The sequence below is a fragment of the Anomaloglossus baeobatrachus genome, chromosome 6, assembly GCF_048569485.1.
Source record: "Anomaloglossus baeobatrachus isolate aAnoBae1 chromosome 6, aAnoBae1.hap1, whole genome shotgun sequence".
NCBI classification, from domain to species: domain Eukaryota; kingdom Metazoa; phylum Chordata; class Amphibia; order Anura; family Aromobatidae; genus Anomaloglossus; species Anomaloglossus baeobatrachus.
Window position 1 is genome coordinate 429687278 of NC_134358.1, and position 22009 is coordinate 429709286.

The 22009-nt window shown below is 50.3% G+C and overlaps 1 protein-coding gene across 3 annotated transcripts in view; it reads left to right on the forward strand.

Annotated features, from left to right (window-relative positions):
* UBA5 (ubiquitin like modifier activating enzyme 5) overlaps nucleotides 1-22009 on the forward strand; it is a 68284-nt gene that overhangs the window by 9608 nt on the left and 36667 nt on the right. The window contains exons 2-4 of one of the 3 annotated variants that reach the window (XM_075316626.1): nucleotides 1970-2015; nucleotides 12686-12775; nucleotides 14835-14944. In XM_075316626.1, the coding sequence (XP_075172741.1) occupies nucleotides 1970-2015; nucleotides 12686-12775; nucleotides 14835-14944 (246 nt within the window). Of the gene's footprint in view, nucleotides 1-1969; nucleotides 2016-12682; nucleotides 12776-14834; nucleotides 14945-22009 lie in introns of those variants that run through there. The other 2 variants (XM_075316627.1, XM_075316628.1) reach the window with 2 other exon arrangements.

A 22009-nucleotide genomic window follows, 5' to 3' on the forward strand; every position in this document is an offset into this window, starting at 1 on the left:
GACGTGCGAGCGACTAGATGTGGCCCTTTGTTGTGGCGAAATTAGAGCTTGCCCACGACCTCGGCCTCTGCCTGCACCACCATCACGTCCACTTCCTTGTTCCTTGCCAATGCCCTTGCGCATTTTGCAATGCTGTGCACTGCTGACGTGTATATTCACTACTTGTGCGTTATATCAAAGTTTCTGGAAATTGCACACAAGTGCACCTGTACGCTGCCACCGACAGGCACACACGTGCGGTTTTAAAAACCAAGCACGGACGCAATAATAACCTAACACAGGTTTTAGGAGCAAAAATTAAGAACTCTGACACTATCAGCCACTGCTGACTGACGTGTATTATACACTACACTTGTGCGTTATATAATAGTTTGGTAAACGCACACCAGTGCACCTGTACGCTGCCACCAACAGGCACACACGTGCGGTTTTAAAAACCAAGCACGGACGCAATAATAACCTAACACAGGTTTTAGGAGCAAAAATTAAGAACTCTGACACTATCAGCCACTGCTGACTGACGTGTATTATACACTACACTTGTGCGTTATATAATAGTTTGGTAAACGCACACCAGTGCACCTGTACGCTGCCACCAACAGGCACACACGTGCGGTTTTAAAAACCAAGCACGGACGCAATAATAACCTAACACAGGTTTTAGGAGCAAAAATTAAGAACTCTGACACTATCAGCCACTGCTGACTGACGTGTATTATACACTACACTTGTGCGTTATATAATAGTTTGGTAAACGCACACCAGTGCACCTGTACGCTGCCACCAACAGGCACACACGTGCGGTTTTAAAAACCAAGCACGGACGCAATAATAACCTAACACAGGTTTTAGGAGCAAAAATTAAGAACTCTGACACTATCAGCCACTGCTGACTGACGTGTATTATACACTACACTTGTGCGTTATATAATAGTTTGGTAAACGCACACCAGTGCACCTGTACGCTGCCACCAACAGGCACACACGTGCGGTTTTAAAAACCAAGCACGGACGCAATAATAACCTAACACAGGTTTTAGGAGCAAAAATTAAGAACTCTGACACTATCAGCCACTGCTGACTGACGTGTATTATACACTACACTTGTGCGTTATATAATAGTTTGGTAAACGCACACCAGTGCACCTGTACGCTGCCACCAACAGGCACACACGTGCGGTTTTAAAAACCAAGCACGGACGCAATAATAACCTACTAACAGGTTTTTTTGGGGAGCGACAATTACAGTACAGACAAGTCAGACACTATCTGGACTGTTTTACACTGTGTACACCAGCCCCAGATATGAAGGCTGGTATACGGTCACCACTACCCTGCCTGCCTGCCTGCCTGTATACTGCTACAATAGTCCTGACAAGGACTCTTTTGGTCACTAGCCTGTATTCAGACCTGGCTATACCCTGCCTGTATATAGCAACAATAGTCCTGAGAAGGACTCTGCTACTGTACTCCGACCTGGCTATACCCTGCCTGCCTGTATACAACTAGAATAGTCCTGAGAAGGACTTTTGGTCACACTGTTTGCAGCCCTGCAACTGAAAAAGCTATAAAGGGCCGCAAAGCTTTCCCTGAATCAGCGACACTCTCCCTACACTCACTGTCAGAATAGCTGTGAGCAGAGCACAGCGCGCCGGCCGATATAAAGGCTCGGTGACGCTGTGCAGGCCGGCCAATCACTGCAATTCCACAACTAACAGGGCTGTGGCATTGCAGTGGTCTGCCAGCCAATCCCTGCATGAGGGCTGGCTCTCAAAAGAGCGCCAACATGCAGAAATGAAGACCACGAGTAAAGCACGAGTATCGCGAGATTACTCGTTCCCCGCCGAGCAGCCCGAGTACAGTGATACTCGTGCGAGTACCGAGTAGTGACAAGCATGCTCGCTCATCACTACTCATAAATAACATTTTGTTGTTTTTTTCACGCTGTCATATTTTTTTTTTTTTATAGCCGCCTAATGGCTTTGAAGCGAATGGGAATTGTACAAGATTATGAGGTAAGAGATCAATCAGATGAAGATTCCTGTGGATTCTTTACAGTGTAAAGACATTCCATCCATTAAATATTTAAAGAGGACATTTTTGTAAAAGTTTTCATTCTGAAGTGGACACACAATGTAATAGTGGCTGCAGAGTGGAATAAAAGTATTTGTTTTGTTTCAATCTTACATCGCTGTTTTGGAAATATTAACAATCCAAACATTTGGCCCATAATGAGTTAATTTTTGATAAGCCCCAGTGGGTGTTATCAGAGAGCTTTCACTGGGGCGTGTACGTCTTCATCCCCCGTGTGATGGTGGCCAATCATAACTCAAACAAAAGATCACGCCCCACCATAACTTACAGCAGGGTTTCCAATGTGTGAGATGTAATGATACAGCCCTGATCTGCTGGCCTCATCTCCTGCATTAGTAAGTGTGGGGATTGGGGTAGTACAGCTGAACTTATCTGTGTCACATTACAAACCCTCCTATCAGTTCTCCTCTGGTGTGTGCTCACTGCAGAACAATGACCGCAGACATAAACGAGATACTGACACAGATCTGGACAGACAGTATGGGGAGGGGGAGGTACAGCAGAGGTGACAGTGCTAAGAAAGGAGACCAGGTCCCTGTACGGTCAGACACTGCCATTACACAGTACATAGCAGGGACACATATAAGATTCTCAGCTTAGGAACTTTTTTTTAAGTCGCATCCAATTGTGGAACTTTTTATTAATAGAGCTCATAATAATTATATGTACCTTGTTCGTGGGACGAACCCTTTAACAAAAATTAACTAATTAGCAATCAAAGTATTTGGCCTCTATTTCCACAATGTAGAGTTAGAATTAAAAAAAAAAAGAAACATTTTTATTGTGTTCTGCAGCCACTGTTGCATTTGTATGTCCGGCTCACAATGAAAAACTTGGTGGAAGATCCTCTTTTTCTTTGTCGCTCCATTGGGAGACCCAGACAGTTGGGTGTATAGCTTCTGCCTCCGGAGGCCACACAAAGTATTACACTCAAAAGTGTAACCCCTCCCCTCTGCCTATACACCCTCCCGTGCCTCACGGGCTCCTCAGTTTTATGCTTTGTGTGGAAGGAGGCACACATCCACTCATGCATCCCATTTTAGTCAGCAGCAGCTGCTGATTGTATCGGTTGGAAGAAAAGAGGGCCCCCACGGGGCCCCCGGCATGCTCCCTTCTCACCCCACTAAGTCGGCGGTGCTGTTAAGGTTGAGGTACCCATTGCGGGTACGACGGCCGGAGCCTCATGCCGTGTTTCCTTCTCCATCCCTGCGGGCTCTGGTAGAAGTGGGATCCGAAGCGGTCATCCAGGTTCTGGGACCGTGCTCCCTCCGCAGCCCCTGAGGGAATCTGCTGGACAGGAGCTTATCTATCTTCAGGGACAGGGCCCTGCATCCACGAGGTACTCTGTGTCCCCATGGGGACTGTGTATGGAGCGCCTGGTGTCCGGACGCCGCATCTGACTGCTGAATTGTGAAGACCAGGGACTACCGCGCCGACCGCACCTGCTTGTCGGCCGCGGTATTAAATTTAGTCCCCGGCTTCATCGCGGCCTAGTGGCAAAACTCCCGCCCCCGGGCCTGTCTATCAGAGATAGGGGCGGGACAGCCGACCGGACGTCGGATGTGAGGGCAGGGGCATCCTGTATGCTCCCTCCCCCCTCACTGATCACTGTGGGGACCCCAGATTCCCGCACTTTTCCTAACGCCGCCCATGGCTTCACTCCTCCCCTGAGAGCTCCGGCAGCCATCTTTAGGACATTCTGCCGGTGGAGAATCACAGAGAACAGCTCTGCAGCTCTGGGAGACCAGGCAGGGAATCTGGAGCACACACACCCCGCTTGTAGCGGTCGGTAAGCCTGCACCGGTCACTCGGTGTTGGTCCCCTTGGGTGCCGGTATAGATACGTGTATATATATATATATATATATATATATATATATATATATATATATATATATATATATATATATATATATATATATATATATACTTATTCTGTTCGGCCAGGCTGTATACCCCTTTTTCTATATACACTCAGTGATCACGCTCCTAGGTCACAACAGCATGTCGGCCACAAGGAGCAAGGGCACTAAAGCACAGGGTTTTTTTGCGACATGTACCTTTTGTAGGGCCATGCTACCTGCGGGTTCCACCTACCCTCACTGTGAGCAATGCTCGACCCCTGTTACGCTTGCTCAGCCGGAGCCTCGGTCACTAGTGGGCCCCTCGGCTCAGGCAGACCCCCCTGCTTCCACTGTCCAGGTGGCAGCGACAGAGTTTGCAGTTTTTGCTGAAAAGCTCTGAGTCACTCTCACTATCCATGGCTCAGTCTATGGACAGATGGTCTGCCAAGTTGCTGGAAGCCCTGCAGTCCAGACTGGTCCTTACACAGGCCCCGGACCCTGATAGATCGGCGCCTCCAGGTCCCTCTCGGTACACCCCGGCCGGGGAGGACCCTAGGTCTCACGTGGAGGACTCCTCCACGGACCACAGTCCCAGACCAGCTAAGCGGGCTTGCTTGGAATCTTCCCCGACTTCCTCACGCTGCTCGGGTTCCCAGCTTGAGGACTCTCTGGAGGACGAGGCGGAGGGTGCAGCTCAGGGCTCGGACCCTGATGTTGCTCTCAATCTTGATACACCTGAAGGGGACGCCTTAGTAAATGATCTTATCTCGTCCATCAATCAGGTGTTGGATCTATCTCCCCCGCCTCCACCTATAGAGGAGTCGGACTCTCAGCAGGAGAAACACCAGTTTAGGTTTCCCAAACGTACACGGAGTGCATTTTTTGATCACTCTAACTTCAGAGATGCTGTCCAGAAGCCCAGAGCGGTTCCGGACAAGCGCTTTACTAAGCGCCTTACTGACACACGTTACCCCTTCCCCGCTGACGTAGTTAAGGGTTGGGTTCAATGTCCTAAGGTGGATCCCCCAGTCTCCAGATTGGCGGCTAGATCTGTAGTTTCAGTTGCAGATGGCTCATCACTAAAAGATGCCACTGACAGGCAGATAGAACTCCTGGTGAAATCCATCTATGAGGCCACGGGAGCGTCTTTTGCCCCGGCTTTTGCAGCCGTGTGGGCACTCCAAGCTATCTCAGCTTGTCTGGCTGAGATTAATGCGGTCACACGTACGTCTGCCCCGCAGGTTGCATCTTTAACCTCTCAGGCGTCGGCGTTTTCTTCCTACGCCATGAACGCAGTCCTAGACTCTGCTAGCCGTACAGCGGTGGCATCCGCTAATTCGGTTGCAGTCCGCAGGGCCATGTGGCTGCGCGAATGGAAAGCAGACTCTGCTTCCAAGAGGTTCTTAACCGGTTTGCCGTTTTCTGGCGAGAGATTGTTTGGCGAACGTTTGGATGAGATTATTAAGGAATCCAAGGGAAAGGACTCCTCCTTACCCCAGTCCAAACCTAAGAGACCTCAGCAACGAAAAATTCAATCGAGGTTTCGGTCCTTTCGTCCCTCCGCCAAGCCACAGTCCTCTTCGTCCAATAGACAGGACAAAGGCCAGAGGAACTCCTAGGCGTGGCGATCTAAGTCACGCCCCCAAAAGACCGCCGGAGGCACTGCTTCCAAGGCGGCCTCCACATGACTCACGGCATCCCCGAACCGCATCCTCGGTCGGTGGCAGGCTCTCCCGCTTTCGCGACACCTGGTGGCCACATGTTCAAGACCGATTGGTGAGAGACATTCTGTCTCACGGTTACAGGATAGAGTTCAGCTCTCGTCCTCCGACTCATTTCTTCAGAACCTCCCCGCCCCCCCGCGCGAGCAGACGCACTTTTTCAAGCAGTGGACGCTCTGAAAAAAGGAGTTGTGACCCCCGTTCCCACTCAGGAACAGGGTCGCGGTTTTTACTCCAACTTATTCGTGGTGCCAAAGAAAGACGGATCATTCCGTCCCGTTCTGGACCTCAAATTGCTCAACAAACACGTGAGCACCAGACGATTCCGGATGGAATCTCTCCGCTCGGTCATCGCCTCGATGTCACAAGGAGACTTCCTCGCATCGATCGACATCAAGGATGTCTATCTCCATGTGCCGATTGCACCAGAACATCAACGCTTTTTGCGTTTTGCCATCGGGGACGAACACCTTCAGTTCGTGGCATTGCCCTTCGGCCTGGCGACAGCCCCACGGGTTTTCACCAAAGTCATGGCATCCGTTGTGGCGGTCCTGCATTCTCAGGGGCACTCGGTGATTCCCTACTTAGACGATCTCCTAGTCAGGGCACCTTCTCGGGCGGCGTGTCAACACAGCCTTTCCGTCGCTCTGGAGACACTCCAGCAGTTCGGGTGGCTCATCAACTTCCCAAAATCCAAGTTGACACTGACCCAATCTCTGACCTATCTAGGGATGGAGTTTCATACACAGTCAGCGGTAGTCAAGCTTCCACTAGACAAACAGCTGTCACTGCAGGCGAGCCTGTCAGGGTGGGGAGCGGTGTTCCTCCATCACAGGGCTCAGGGAACCTGGACTCCGATAGTCTTCCCTGCAGATCAATGTCCTGGAGATAAGGGCAGTGTATCTGGCCCTATTGGCTTTCCAGCAGTTGCTGGAGGGCAGGCAGATCCGTATCCAGTCGGACAACGCCACTGCCGTCGCATACATCAACCACCAAGGCGGCACGCGGAGTCGTCAAGCCTTCCAGGAAGTCCAGCGAATTCTGCAGTGGGTGGAAGCCACAGCATCCACCATCTCCGCAGTTCACATACCGGGCGTAGAAAACTGGGAGGCAGATTTTCTCAGTCGTCAGGGCATGGATGCGGGGGAATGGTCCCTGCACCCAGAAGTGTTTCGAGAGATCTGTCGCCGCTGGGGAACGCCGGACGTCGATCTCATGGCGTCACGGCACAACAACAAGGTCCCGGCCTTCATGGCACGATCTCAAGATCACAGAGCTCTGGCGGCGGACGCATTAGTTCAGGATTGGTCGCAGTTTCAACTGCCTTATGTATTTCCTCCTCTGGCAATGCTGCCCAGAGTACTACGCAAGATCAGGTCCGACTGCCGTCGCGCCATTCTCGTCGCTCCGGACTGGCCGAGACGGTCATGGTACCCGGATCTGTGGCATCTCACGGTGGGTCAGCCGTGGGCGCTGCCAGACCGCCCAGACTTGCTGTCGCAAGGGCCGTTTTTCCATCTGAATTCTGCGGCCCTCAACCTGACTGTGTGGCCATTGAGTCCTGGCTCCTAGCGTCTTCAGGGTTGTCTCAGGATGTCATTGCCACTGAGACAGGCCAGGAAACTGACGTCCGCCAAGATCTATCACAGGTCTTGGCGGATTTTCTTGTCCTGGTGTTCTGATAAAGGTTTTTCTCCCTGGCCTTTTGCCTTACCCACTTTTCTTTCCTTCCTTCAATCCGGAATGGATAAGGGGTTGTCACTTAGTTCTCTCAAAGGGCAAGTATCGGCACTCTCAATATTCTTTCAAAAGCGCCTGGCCAAGCTTCCGCAGGTCCGCACGTTCCTGCAGGGAGTTTGCCACATAGTCCCACCTTACAAGCGTCCGCTGGAACCCTGGGACCTTAACAGGGTGCTAACGGCTCTTCAGAAACCGCCTTTTGAGCCGCTGCGGGATGTCTCCTTATCGCGTCTTTCGCAGAAAGTGGCATTTCTAGTAGCAGTTACTTCACTCCGTAGAGTGTCGGAGCTCGCAGCACTGTCATGCAAAGCCCCCTTCTTGGTTTTTCACCAGGATAAGGTGGTGCTCCGTCCTGTCCCTGAATTTCTCCCTAAGGTGGTATCGCCTTTTCATCTCAATCAAGATATCACCTTACCTTCATTTTGCCCTAATCCAATTCACCGCTTTGAAAAGGATTTGCACTCATTAGATCTAGTGAGAGCACTCCGTTTCTACGTGTCTCGCACAGCGCCCCTGCGCCATTCAGATGCGCTTTTTGTCCTTGTGGCTGGTCAGCGTAAGGGTTCGCAAGCTTCCAGGTCAACCTTGGCTCGGTGGATTAAGGAACCGATTCTTGAAGCTTACCGTTCTTCGGGGCTTCCGATTCCTTCGGGGCTGAAAGCCCATTCTACCAGAGCCGTGGGGGCGTCCTGGGCATTGTGGCACCAGGCAACGGCTCTACAAGTGTGTCAGGCAGCTACGTGGTCTAGTTTGCACACTTTCACAAAGCACTATCAAGTGCATGCCTATGCTTCGGCAGATGCCAGTCTAGGTAGGCAAGTCCTTCAGGCGGCGGTGGCCCACCTGTAAGAGGGAGTCGTGTCGGCTCTTGTTATCGAGGTATTCTTTTACCCACCCAGGGACTGCTTTTGGACGTCCCAATTGTCTGGGTCTCCCAATGGAGCGACAAAGAAGGGAATTTTGTTTACTTACCGTAAATTCCTTTTCTTCTAGCTCCTATTGGGAGACCCAGCACCCGCCCCTGTTCCCTTCGGGCTGTTGTTCTTTTGTGTACACATGTTGTTCATGTTGAATTGTTCTTTTGGTTCATGGTTTCAGTTCTCCGAACATCCTTCGGATTGAATTTACCTTAGACCAATTTATAGGTTTCCTCCTTCCTGCTTTTGCACCAAAACTGAGGAGCCCGTGATGCACGGGAGGGTGTATAGGCAGAGGGGAGGGGTTACACTTTTTTAAAAGTGTAATACTTTGTGTGGCCTCCGGAGGCAGAAGCTATACACCCAATTGTCTGGGTCTCCCAATAGGAGCTAGAAGAAAAGGAATTTACGGTAAGTAAACAAAATTCCCTTCTTTTAAGGGAATCTGTCACCGAGTTTTTGCCACCTAATCAATCAGTCCCATAATGTAGAGACAAACCCTGATTCCAGAGATGTCACTAAGGCTAGTTTCACACTTGCGTTGTTTTCCTTCAGTTGCAATCCGCCGTTTTGGAAAACAGCGGAATCCGTTAATGGATTACTCTGCTTCCCATAGACTTGTATGGACGACAGATTGTGAGTGATGGACCTGCGTTGCTTCCGCTGGGTGGAAGGAATGCAGCCTGTAATGTTTTTTGAGCAGCGCAATTCGTAGGATTTCGCTGCGCATGCTCTCTCTGGCTCCCTGCACACGTAACCAGGGTACACATTGGGTTACTAAGCAAAGTGCTTTGCTTAGTTACCCGATATTTACCCTGGCTACGTGTGCAGGGAGCCCGACACTTTACCGCTTGGCTCCGCCCCCTCCCGCACTCCACTCCACATGTACACAAGCACGCACACAGACACACACTCACACTCACCTGTCCCCAGCCTTGCATTCCTCGCTGCACTGACGTCCTCAGCGCCATGGTCCCGCTCGGCTCCACCCAACCCGCACTCCGCCCCCCGCACTCCGCCCCCCTCACACGTTCTCGGCGGCCGAACGATCAGCTGATCACCCGGCTGCCGGCTGCTGTGAGCGATCAGCTGATGACCCGGCGGCCGGCTGCTGTGAGCGATCAGCTGATGACCCGGCGGCCGGCTGCTGTGAGCGATCAGCTGATGACCCGGCGGCCGGCTGCTGTGAGCGATCAGCTGATGACCCGGCGGCCGGCTGCTGTGAGCGATCAGCTGATGACCCGGCGGCCGGCTGCTGTGAGCGATCAGCTGATGACCCGGCGGCCGGCTGCTGTGAGCGATCAGCTGATGACCCGGCGGCCGGCTGCTGTGAGCGATCAGCTGATGACCCGGCGGCCGGCTGCTGTGAGCGATCAGCTGATGACCCGGCGGCCGGCTGCTGTGAGCGATCAGCTGATGACCCGGCGGCCGGCTGCTGTGAGCGATCAGCTGATGACCCGGCGGCCGGCTGCTTTGAGCGATCAGCTGATGATCCGGCGGCCGGCTGCTGTGAGCGATCAGCTGATGATCCGGCGGCCGGCTGCTGTGAGCGATCAGCTGATGACCCGGCGGCCGTGAGCGATCAGCTGATGACCCGGCGGCCGTGAGCGATCAGCTGATGACCCGGCGGCCGTGAGCGATCAGCTGATGATTCGGCGGCCGGCTGCTGTGAGCGATCAGCTGATGACCCGGCGGCCGTGAGCGATCAGCTGATGACCCGGCGGCCGTGAGCGATCAGCTGATGACCCGGCGGCCGTGAGCGATCAGCTGATGACCCGGCGGCCGTGAGCGATCAGCTGATGACCCGGCGGCCGTGAGCGATCAGCTGATGACCCGGCGGCCGGCTGCTGTGAGCAATCAGCTGATCTTTCACAATAGTCTGCCGCCGGTAAAACTGTAGAGAAGAAAGAAAAAAAAAAAATTCCGTTGTTTTGTATGATCCGTTGTGCCACTAAATGCAACACATCCGTTGCATCCGTCACACAACGCAATGCAACGGATGCCGCTGAACACAAGTGTCAAACTAGCCTTACTTAGCTCATCGCTGTGGTTTTTCATAAATCAGTGTTTTCACATCATGAGATTATGATTAGAGGACTAGTGAACCTGTTGCCAGGTAGTCCTCCATATTCATGAGCTCTGTATAATCCCACCCGCACCACTGACTGGCAGCTTTTTGCCTATGTACGGTGTAACAGGAAAGTTGTCAATCAGTGGTGTGGGCGAGGTTATACAGAGCTCAGCATTCACAGAACTACTAGATCTGCAGCTAATAAAACAGTGATTTTATCAAAACTGCAGCAAGCAGCCCCGTAAGTGACACATTACTGGATCATTACACTGCTCTCAGCTGAGGTAACAAACATCTGGTGGTAACAGATTTCCTTTTTAAAAGGTCATCCAAAGGCAAAAGTAAATTTTATTATAATTTCCCTATCTATTTGATGCTATGATCTAAGCTATTTTCTAATATACTTGTATTAAAATGTCCCTACCGTTCTCTTACTACACTATCTAACTGCTATTCTAGTTTTCTTCCATTTCCTGTCTGATGATCATTCGTTTTAAAATCTCAGTGCATGCTGGGAGACTCAAATGAAGTGTCATCAGGGGGAGAGTCTGTGACAATGACCTCTGCCCCTGCCTGAAACGAAGAGTCCTCATGATGCTCGTTTCAGGGGCTGATATGTCCCTCTGTGTCCCTTCCTGCTCTGTCCCTAACCGGCTATGTGCACAGTGCACAGCACCCACTCTGTTGTCATCTCAGATCAGTAATATATACTAGTAACAGAGGTGTCAATACCCAGCATGCAGGAAACTAGCGCCTTTCCCACTAGTGACATCACTGGACTCCTGCATGCCGGACATAGACACCGCTCTGTTACCAGCAGATTATTACTGATCTGAGTGGGTGAAAGAGCTGGTACTGTGCAGATCACACAGTGCACGGAGCAGGGAGGGACAGAGCTGGGCGGGACACATAGGGACAGAGCAGTCTCTGAAATGAGCATCATGATGTCACTTTGTTTCAGGCAGGGGACAGAGACTGCGGTCATGGCGACAGACTCTGCCCCCGATGGCACTTTGTTTGAGTCTCCCAGCATGCACTGGGATTCTCAAATAAATCACCACTAGACAGGAAATAGAAAAAAAAATAGAATACCAGTTAAGATACTGTAGTTTGGAAATAGTAGGGAATTTTTAATACAAGTATATTAGAGAATAGCTTAGATTATAGCATTAAATAGATAGGGATTTAAAATGAAACTTACTTTTGCCTTTGGACCACTCCTTTTAAGAATCTTACACCCATACCCTATCCTTAGGATAAGCCGTCAGTGTGTGATTGTTAAGGCCGCTTTACACGCTGCGACATCGCTCAAGTGATCTCGTTGGGGTCACGGAATTTTTGACGCACATCCGGTCGCTTTAGCGATGTCTTTGCGTGTGACACCTATGAGCAATTTTGAATCGTCGCAAAAACGGTCAAAATCGTTCATCAGTGACATGCCCCCCAATTCTCGAATATCGCTGCTGCTCGGTGTACGAAGTAGTTCCTCGCTCCTGCGGCAGCACACATCGCTATGTGTGACACTGCAGGAACGAGGAACCTCACCTTACCTGCGTCCACCCGCAATGAGGAAGGAAGGAGGTGGGCGGGATGTTACATCCCACTCATCTCTGCCCCTCCGCTTCTATTGGGCAGCGGTTCGGTAACGACGCTGAACGAACCGCCCCCTTAGAAAGGAGGCAGTTCGCTGGTCACAGCGACGTCGCAGAGCAGGTTTGTGCGTGTGACACTGCCGTAGGGATAATGTTCGCTATGGCTGCGATTACACGATATCGCATGTACGATGGGGGCGGGTGCTTTCGCGCTCGACATTGCTAGCAATTGCTAGTGATGTCGTAGCGTGTAAAGCGGCCCTTAGCCCGTTGACCCCTGAGAGAAACTGATCTGTAAAACTAATGAGCTGTACAAAGAGCCGTACTTTGTAGTTCCCCACACGGTGAGCTCTGTGTATGCTGCTGTGTCGGGTGCTGAATCTGTCTAGATAAAAGGGGCAGAACTACAGTATCAAATACCGCTGCATAGGTGAGTATGTATTTGTCAGTTTTACAGTGAAGGACACTACGGTATGCTGACCAGTGAGACCACCGCCATGTCTGGATCACACATTCATACCGTCACCCATTGAATGGGGCTGTGCTGCTCCGCTACATACACAGTTTACATCTGAACATTACCGAAGCTGATAACAGCTGACTGGTGGGGTGTCGGGTGTCAGACTCATTTGGTGCGGATAACACTGTGAAGTATATACAGTAGCTTAGCTATAGCCATAATATGAAATTATTTCTTTTTGCCACAGAAAATCCGTACGTTCACCGTGGCTGTAGTCGGTGTCGGAGGTGTTGGCAGCGTCACTGCAGAAATGCTAACAAGATGTGGAATTGGTAAGGTAATACACATTTTCACCAATTTTAATTCTATACTTGTTTTCTTTGTTCGGTAATACAGATGGAACAATATATTTTTTTTAACCTGTTCATATCTAAGATTAAATTACTTTTATTGAAATAATATTTTCTTTCTTTTGGGGCATATAGCACTATAGTTCATTTTTATAACCAGATGGTCAGTGTTTGGGCGCCACCATTGTAAGAAAAGGGGAAAAAAAAAGCTTAACGCATCTTGTAATCTGTAGGTTAAATCAATGCAGAATTTAATCGTCATTATGTTGTACTCACCTGCATTCTTCTTGGGAATTTTTTCCATGCGTCTACTTGGCTCAGGAGAGTCAATATGGATAAATATAAATTTGGCATCTGCAATAACCTGCTCACCATACATGGGGTACAACTAGGGGAATCGCTCTTGATGTACATATACATTAGCGGTGGACGCAGCATGGCGATCAGTGGCTTCTGTGGCCTGCAGAGGCATAGGCCCGAATCATCATTGTCTTTGCACCTTTTTATCTAGCTTAAGAATGGTTCTAATAGTGACTTTTTATTTTTAATTTTGTTTTTTGGCTTTTTTTTTTTTTTTTTTGTACAGCACTATAGTATAGTCTTGATTTTTCTTATCCAGTCGTTTTAGCCAAATCCATTGTAGCTTTTAGAAATATTGTAAAATCTTTGTGCAATTGTAACAATTGTTCTCTAAAAAGGCGTAAAAGATGATAAAATAGGATCAACTTTAAGTTTGAGCAAAATTAATCAACCCGCATGCGCCATCTTGAAGAATTTAGTACAAAAATTTTCAACAAATACCACAAGACAAAAGATAAGGCCATGTGCACACAGTGCGTTTTTTTTTTTTTTTGTTTTGTTTTGTTTTTTTGGTACAGTTTTGTCACAAATCTGCATGTCTATCCTTATGCCAGTAAAGTCTATGAGAACCCTGAAGTGCTGTGCACATGTTGCTTATTTTTTTCTTTGCAGATTTGGTGCAGAACCTAACCTGCAGCATGTCAATTTTTGGTGCGATTTTCAGCCCTTCCACCCATTTACTACATTATGAAAAATGCACCACGTTTTTGTTGTTTTTCTACTAGGAAATGCAGATTTGTTGCAGAAAATTGCTGCACCAAATTCTCAGCGTGCGCACATAGCATATAAGCAAGTTCTGAAATAAAGCAAATGATTTGGAGCTATATACCTTAGAGACATGGACTTACAGCAATCTAACTATGATATAGAGCAGTACATGGCATCCTCTAGAATCCCAGCAGTTTAATTCTCATCTCTATTTCACATTTCATGGAAAAGTTCAAGGAAAGGCAGCAGAATTTGAGTCCTTTAAAACTAGTTAAAGGGGCTGTCCAGGCTGTCCAGGCTTGGAGTTAAAGTCTGCATCACTCTGTGACTGCATAATTGTGAATATTCACAGTGAGCACTTTGTGAACTTTCAGGATTCTTCTACACCGGGAGTGGGCTGGCGCGTGACCACATGTATGAGATATGCATATGTGCGATCGTGTTCATATTAGACGCTTTTGGCCCTGCTTCAACTCAAGTGACTTGAGCGATGCAGGACATATTGAGTCTGAATGTGGCTGGAAGTATGCAAATCGCATACATGCGGTCACGTCACTGCAAGTTTCCAGACCCGGATAATCCTGACAATGCGCACTGTACACGCTTTGAGGATACACAAGTCTGCAGTCTTTAGAGTGATTACAGACTTGAGCCCCAAGCCTGGACAACCACCTTTATTTCAAGAGTTGTTGTATGTTGGCTCATTTCAGTCTTCCGTTGTGGATAAGTGTTTTCCATATTATAAAGTGATGTATCAGTAGGATACTTTATGACTTGCAGGGTTTGACCTCTGGGAGAATAAAGGCTCATTTTATCCTGCACAAAGTCAGGATCAGTGGTGATCCCAGAGCTCCGGCCCCATTGATCATAGCGTGATGGATATATGATCAATATGGCATCGTTATACTAGAGGGGAATAATTAGCAGCCTGTGGTTTATACTTTTAGGTGGTTACATCCGATCCTTGTTTCTTTCTAGCTGCTGCTGTTTGATTATGACAAGGTGGAGCTGGCCAATATGAACAGACTCTTCTTCCAGCCCCATCAGGCTGGGCTCAGTAAGGTGCAGGCGGCGGAGCACACTCTCAGGTACCCGGAGCTTTTTCCAAAATTCAAATTTAAGAGTTTCCAGTTCTTTGACTGGTTTTCATTTAACCCCTTAATGAACCACCTGTTTGGGCCTGGCAAATTTTCTATGCTTTCATCCTCACATTCCAGAAGCCGTAACATTTTAGTTTTTTGGGGTTTTTTTCTCATCAGTACAGCTGTATTGGGGCTTGTTTTATTAGATGACGAGTTGTGTTTTTCAAATGCACAATTTTGGTCATATACAATTTTAATAGCTTTTATCATTTATTTTTTCAAGAAGAAGCGGAGGGCAGCAATGTATATATTTCTTTATCATCCCTATGGGAGACCCAGACAATGGGTGTTTAGCTTCTGCCTCTGGAGGACACACAAAGTACTACACTTAAAAGTGTAGCTCCTCCCTCTGAGCTTATACACCCCCTGGAGAACCAGATCTAGCCAGTTTATCGCTTTGTGTTCAGGAGGCATACATCCACACATGCATTCTCATCTGATTTTTGATTTTTGGAAAGAGTTTGAAGAAAAGCGGGTCCAAGTCTGGACCTCCGGCATGTCCCTTCTCACCCCACTGTGTCGGCGGTGTTGTTAAGGTTGATTCCAAGGATGGAGCCTTACATGCCGCGCTCCTTCAAGCCAGAGCCCAGGAAGGATGGTGAAGTGGGAGCCAGCACGGTTCTCCATGCTTGGCAGGAGACCGGTCTCCATCCGCAGCCCTTCAGGATCCTGCTGGACCGGAGCACTCATCCCCAGGGACTTGGAACCCTGCGTCTCAGCAGCTAAGTACCTGAGGCGTTTATATATTGGGAGTCCCTGTACTTTATTGTTGTGGGAGAGTGTGCTGATTGTGTTTTATGACATTTCCGGCGGGTTCTCTGGCTGTCGCCTGAGAACCGCGCCGATGGTGCCTGCGCGCTGGCCGCACCGCTCAAATTTAGGCCCCGGCTTCGCCGGAGGCCTAGTTTCGGTTTCTCTGCCCTCGCATGCCACTCATGCAGAGGTACAGGCTCGGCTCCGCCCGGCGGCCGTTCTGCACAGGGGAGGGTCACTCCTCACTGCAGTGTATGTCCCCTCCCCTGTATGTCTCTATGGCCCTCCAGATCCCGCTCTCAAGCAAGTCCCGCCCCCTCTCTTCGCTCCGGCGGCCATTTTCTCAGCGTTCCCCCTGCGATCAGTCATTGCAGCGCTGGTCTGCAGCATCCCTGCTGAGGTGCTGTGCTTGGGGGTCCGGGCTTCGGGATCTGGAGGGCACACAACACCACTCCAGCGGTCTGGTAAGCCACAACCTCTGGTTGTGGACCTCTGTATATACTCTCTGGGGGTCATTCTCTGGCAGAGCCCCCACTCCAGCAGCATGTCACACACGAGGAGCAAGGCTCCAAAGCTGTATTCAGTATGCGCTGCATGTAAGCTCCTACTGCCTGAACCGAGCGCCTATCCACATTGTGACGCCTGCTCTAACCTGACAGTGCCTCAGCATGGAGTCTCACTCCCAGTGGTCTCTCAGGCTGCTCCTGCGGCTGAACCCCCGGCTTGGGTGGAATCCTTTTCTAGGTCTATCTCCCAGTCTTTTGCCGACTCCATGGGACTTCTGTCCAGGACTTTGCTGAATATGCATCAGCCCCCTTCACAGGGTGCCTCTGCTACTAGAGGTCTCTCAGGACCGGAGCTCACAGAGGATTCATCATCTGGTCCCAGACCCCGTCCTTCTAAGAGACACAGGGTTCCCTCTCCTTCCTCGTCCCGCGGCTCTGATTCAGGAGCCGACTCGCAGGACGAGGAGGATTCCTTTACGGGGGGCTCGGAGGTTAACTCCATGTACCCCATTGATCTGTCCGAAAGTGACTCAGATGTTAGTGATTTGATTGCGTCCATTAATTCTGTACTGGATCTCAATCCGCCAGTATCAGAGGAACAACCCTCTCTGGCAGAAAAGCACCAGTTTACCTCGCCTAAGAGAGTAAAGAGTGTGTTCTTTAACCACTCCAGTTTTCAGGCCGCTGTGACCAAGCCCAGGGCCTGTCCTGACAAACGCTTCCCAAAGCGTGGTTCTGATGACCGTTTTCCCTTCCCACCTGAGGTGGTCAAGGAGTGGGCTCATTCCCCAAAGGTAGAACCCCCGGTGTCTAGACTCTCAGCCCGGACCGTTGTATCGGTGGCTGATGGCACCTCCCTTAAGGATTCCACTGACCGCCAGATTGACCTTCTGGCCAAATCTGTATATGAAGCGGCAGGGGCCTCGTTCTCCCCGACTTTTGCAGCAGTGTGGGCTCTCAAAGCCATCTCTGCTTCTCTAGAGGAGATGCATTCCCTCTCCAGGGAATCTATGCCTGAAATGGTTACCTTAACTTCCCAAGCTTCAGCTTTTTCATCCTATGCCATGTCTGCCACGCTGGAGGCTTCTCACCGCACTGCGGTGGCTTCGGCTAATTCCCTCGCTATCCGCAGGATCTTGTGGCTTCGAGAGTGGAAGGCAGATGCCTCTTCAAAGAAGTACCTTGCTGGACTCCCTTTTGCTGGGTCCCGGCTGTTCGGTGAACAGCTGGATGAAATTATTAAGGAAGCTACTGGCGGGAAGAGTACTTCCATGCCACAAACTAAAACCAGGAAACCTGTCCAGGGCAGGAATCAGTCGAGGTTTCGTTCCTTTCGTTCCTCCAACTGGTCGTCCTCTAAGCCCTCGGCCTCGTCCACTAACTCAGCCAAGGACCAGAAATCCAACTGGCGCCCAAAAGCGCGTCCACAAAAGACCGCAGGAGGTGCTGCCGCCAAGGCAGCGTCCTCGTGACTATCTGCCCGCTCCAGCAACATCCTTAGTCGGTGGCAGGCTCTCCCACTTTGGCGACGCGTGGTTTCAACACGTCTCCGATCAGTGGGTGCGGGATATCATCTCCCACGGCTACAGGATAGAATTCTCTTCCAGCCCGCCAAACAGATTTTTTCTGTCAACTCCCCCCTGCTCCAAGGCCGCCACCTTCTCTCAGGCCGTGGCATCCTTGCAGGCCAACGGAGTAATTGTACCGGTTCCCGCCCGAGAACGGTTCAGAGGTTTCTACTCAAATCTCTTCCTAGTCCCCAAAAAGGACGGTTCCTTCCGGCCCATCCTGGATCTCAAGCTTCTCAACAAGCATGTTCAGGTGCGGCATTTTCGCATGGAGTCTCTACGATCAGTCATTGCCTCAATGACCCAAGGTGATTTCCTGCCGTCCATCGACATCAGAGATGCCTATTTGCATGTGCCAATTGCAGTTTCACACCAGCGTTGGCTACGTTTTGCAATCGGAGAGGAACATTTCCAATTCGTGGCTCTCCCCTTCGGGTTAGCCACGGCCCCTCGGGTATTCACCAAGGTCATGGCAGCAGTGATTGCGGTTCTGCACCTCCAGGGGTTGGCAGTGATTCCTTACCTGGACGACCTTCTAGTCAAGGCTTCATCCAGCGCGGACTGTCAGCGGAGTGTCTCGCTCACTCTCGCCACTCTAGCCCAATTCGGGTGGCTTGTCAATTTTCCCAAATCCACTCTGACTCCGACCCAGAGTCTCACGTACCTAGGGATGCAGTTCGAGACTCTGCCGGCACTTGTGAAGTTGCCTTTAGTCAAACAGCAGTCCCTCCAACTGGCGGTGCGCTCTCTGCTGAGGCCCCGCCGTTATACCCTCAGGCGCCTGATGCAGGTGCTGGGTCAGATGGTGGCGTCAATGGAGGCTGTTCCCTTTGCCCAGTTCCATCTGCGTCCCCTGCAGCTGGACATTCTCTGCTGTTGGGACAAGCGGCCTTCCTCCTTGCACAGGTTAGTGGCTCTGTCGCCACAGACCAGGAGCTCTCTTCAGTGGTGGCTTCGGCCCCTCTCTCTGTCTCAGGGGCGCTCCTTTCTGGCCCCGTCCTGGGTGATCTCACCACGGATGCCAGTCTATCCGGCTGGGGAGCGGTATGTCTCCACCACCGAGCGCAGGGCACTTGGACTCCATCCGAGTCAGCCTTTTCAATCAATGTGCTGGAAACCAGAGCCGTGCTTCTGGCTCTCCTAGCTTTTCACCACCTGTTGGCGGGCAAGCACATCCGAGTCCAGTCAGACAACGCGACAGCGGTTGCCTACATCAATCACCAAGGCGGGACACGCAGCCGCCTGGCAATGTTGGAGGTACAACGCATCCTTCAATGGGCGGAGGACTCCAGGTCCACCATATCCGCAGTCCACATTCCAGGCGTGGAAAACTGGGAGGCAGATTATCTCAGCCGTCAAACCGTGGACAGCGGCGAGTGGTCCCTGCACCCGGCAGTTTTTCAGTCAATCTGCCGCAAATGGGGCACTCCGGACGTGGACCTAATGGCATCCCGTCACAACAACAAAGTTCCCGTTTACGTGGCTCGCTCCCACGATCCTCAGGCATTTGCCGCAGACGCTCTGGTTCAAGACTGGTCCCAGTTTCGTCTGTCCTACGTGTTTCCCCCTCTAGCTCTCTTGCCCAGAGTCCTGCGCAAGATCAGAATGGAGGGCCGTCGAGTCATCCTCATTGCTCCGGACTGGCCCAGGCGAGCTTGGTACCCAGACCTGCTCCATCTGTCCGTAGAGGTGCCGTGGCATCTTCCGGACCGTCCAGACCTTCTCTCACAAGGTCCGTTTTTCCGCCAGAATTCTGCGGCTCTTAGATTGACGGCGTGGCTCTTGAGTCCTGGATCTTGACGGCTTCTGGTATCCCTCCTGAAGTCATCTCCACTATGACTCGGACCCGTAAGTCTTCCTCCGCCAAGATCTATCACAGGACTTGGAAAATTTTCCTGTCCTGGTGTCGCTCTTCCGGCCATCCTCCTTGGCCTTTTTCCTTGCCGACCCTTCTGTCCTTTCTACAGTCCGGTCTGCAGCTGGGACTGTCCCTCAACTCTCTCAAGGGACAAGTCTCGGCTCTGTCAGTGCTGTTCCAGCAGCGTCTCGCCCGGCTGGCTCAGGTCCGCACCTTCATGCAGGGCGCGTCTCACATCATTAAACCTTACCGGCGGCCCTGGGACCTCAATTTGGTTCTCACGGGTTTGCAGAAACCCCTCTTTGAGCCTCATAGGGAGGTTTCTTTGTTTCGTCTTTCACAGAAAGTGGTCTTTCTAGTAGCCATAACTTCCCTCAGGAGAGTCTCCGATTTGGCTGCGCTCTCTTCGGAGTCACCTTTTTTGGTTTTTCATCAAGATAAGGTGGTTCTCTGTCCGACTCCGGACTTTCTTCCTAAGGTGGTCTCTCCTTTCCACCTTAACCAGGACATTACCCTACCTTCCTTTTGTCCGGCTCCTGTTCATCGCTTTGAAAAAGCGTTGCATACTTTGGATGTGGTGCGTGCGCTCCGGATCTATGTGTCTCGCACCGCTGCTCTTAGGCGGTGCACCTCTCTTTTTGTGATAACCACAGGTCGGCGCAAGGGCCTCTCTGCTTCTAAGCCGACCTTAGCCCGTTGGATTAGGTCGACCATTTCGGATGCCTACCAGTGTTCTCAGGTGCCTCCCCCGCCTGGGATCAAGGCACACTCGACCAGAGCTGTCTGTGCCTCTTGGGCTTTCAGGCACCAGGCTACGGCTCAACAAGTCTGTCAGGCTGCAACTTGGACTAGCCTGCATACCTTTTCAAAGCACTACCAGGTGCATGCTCATGCTTCGGCAGATGCGAGCTTGGGCAGACGCATCCTTCAGGCGGCTGTCGCCCATTTGTGAAGTTAGGCTCCGCCTACTTCTTAGTTTTTCTTTTTATTCCCACCCAGGGACTCCTTTGAGACGTCCTATTGTCTGGGTCTCCCATAGGAACGATAAAGAAAAAGAGAATTTTGTTTACTTACTGTAAATTATTTTTCTTATAGTTCCGTATTGGGAGACCCAGCTCCCTCCCTGTTGCCAGTTGGCAATTTCTTGTTCCGCGTGTTATCACCGGCTGTTGTCGTGGACAGAGTCTCTGGTTGTTCCGGTTCTTGCTCTGTTTTACTTGTGGGTGGCTATTCTCCTTCAGCTTTTGCACTAAACTGGCTATATCTGGTTCTCCAGGGGGTGTATAAGCTCAGCGGGAGGAGCTACACTTTTAAGTGTAGTACTTTGTGTGTCCTCGGGAGGCAGAAGCTAAACACCCATTGTCTGGGTCTCCCCATACGGAACTATAAGAAAAAGAATTTACGGTAAGTAAACAAAATTCTTTTTTCTGTTTTTTCATTTTTATGTATTTATGTGAGGTGTAAATGAAACAAACTTTATTTTTTGGATCCATACAATTACAGTTAGGTCCAGAAATATTTGGACAGTGACACAATTTTCGCGAGTTGGGCTCTGCATGCCACCACATTGGATTTGAAATGAAACCTCTACAACAGAATTCAAGTGCAGATTGTAACGTTTAATTTGAAGGTTTGAACAAAAATATCTGATAGAAATTGTAGGAATTGTACACATTTCTTTACAAACACTCCACATTTTAGGAGGTCAAAAGTAATTGGACAAATAAACCAAACCCAAACAAAATATTTTTATTTTCAATATTTTGTTGCGAATCCTTTGGAGGCAATCACTGCCTTAAGTCTGGAACCCATGGACATCACCAAACGCTGGGTTTCCTCCTTCTTAATGCTTTGCCAGGCCTTTACAGCCGCAGCCTTCAGGTCTTGCTTGTTTGTGGGTCTTTCCGTATTAAGTCTGGATTTGAGCAAGTGAAATGCATGCTCAATTGGGTTAAGATCTGGTGATTGACTTGGCTATTGCAGAATGTTCCACTTTTTTGCACTCATGAACTCCTGGGTAGCTTTGGCTGTATGCTTGGGGTCATTGTCCATCTGTACTATGAAGCGCCGTCCGATCAACTTTGCGGCATTTGGCTGAATCTGGGCTGAAAGTATATCCCGGTACACTTCAGAATTCATCCGGCTACTCTTGTCTGCTGTTATGTCATCAATAAACACAAGTGACCCAGTGCCATTGAAAGCCATGCATGGCCATGCCATCACGTTGCCTCCACCATGTTTTACAGAGGATGTGGTGTGCCTTGGATCATGTGCCGTTCCCTTTCTTCTCCAAACTTTTTTTCTTCCCATCATTCTGGTACAGGTT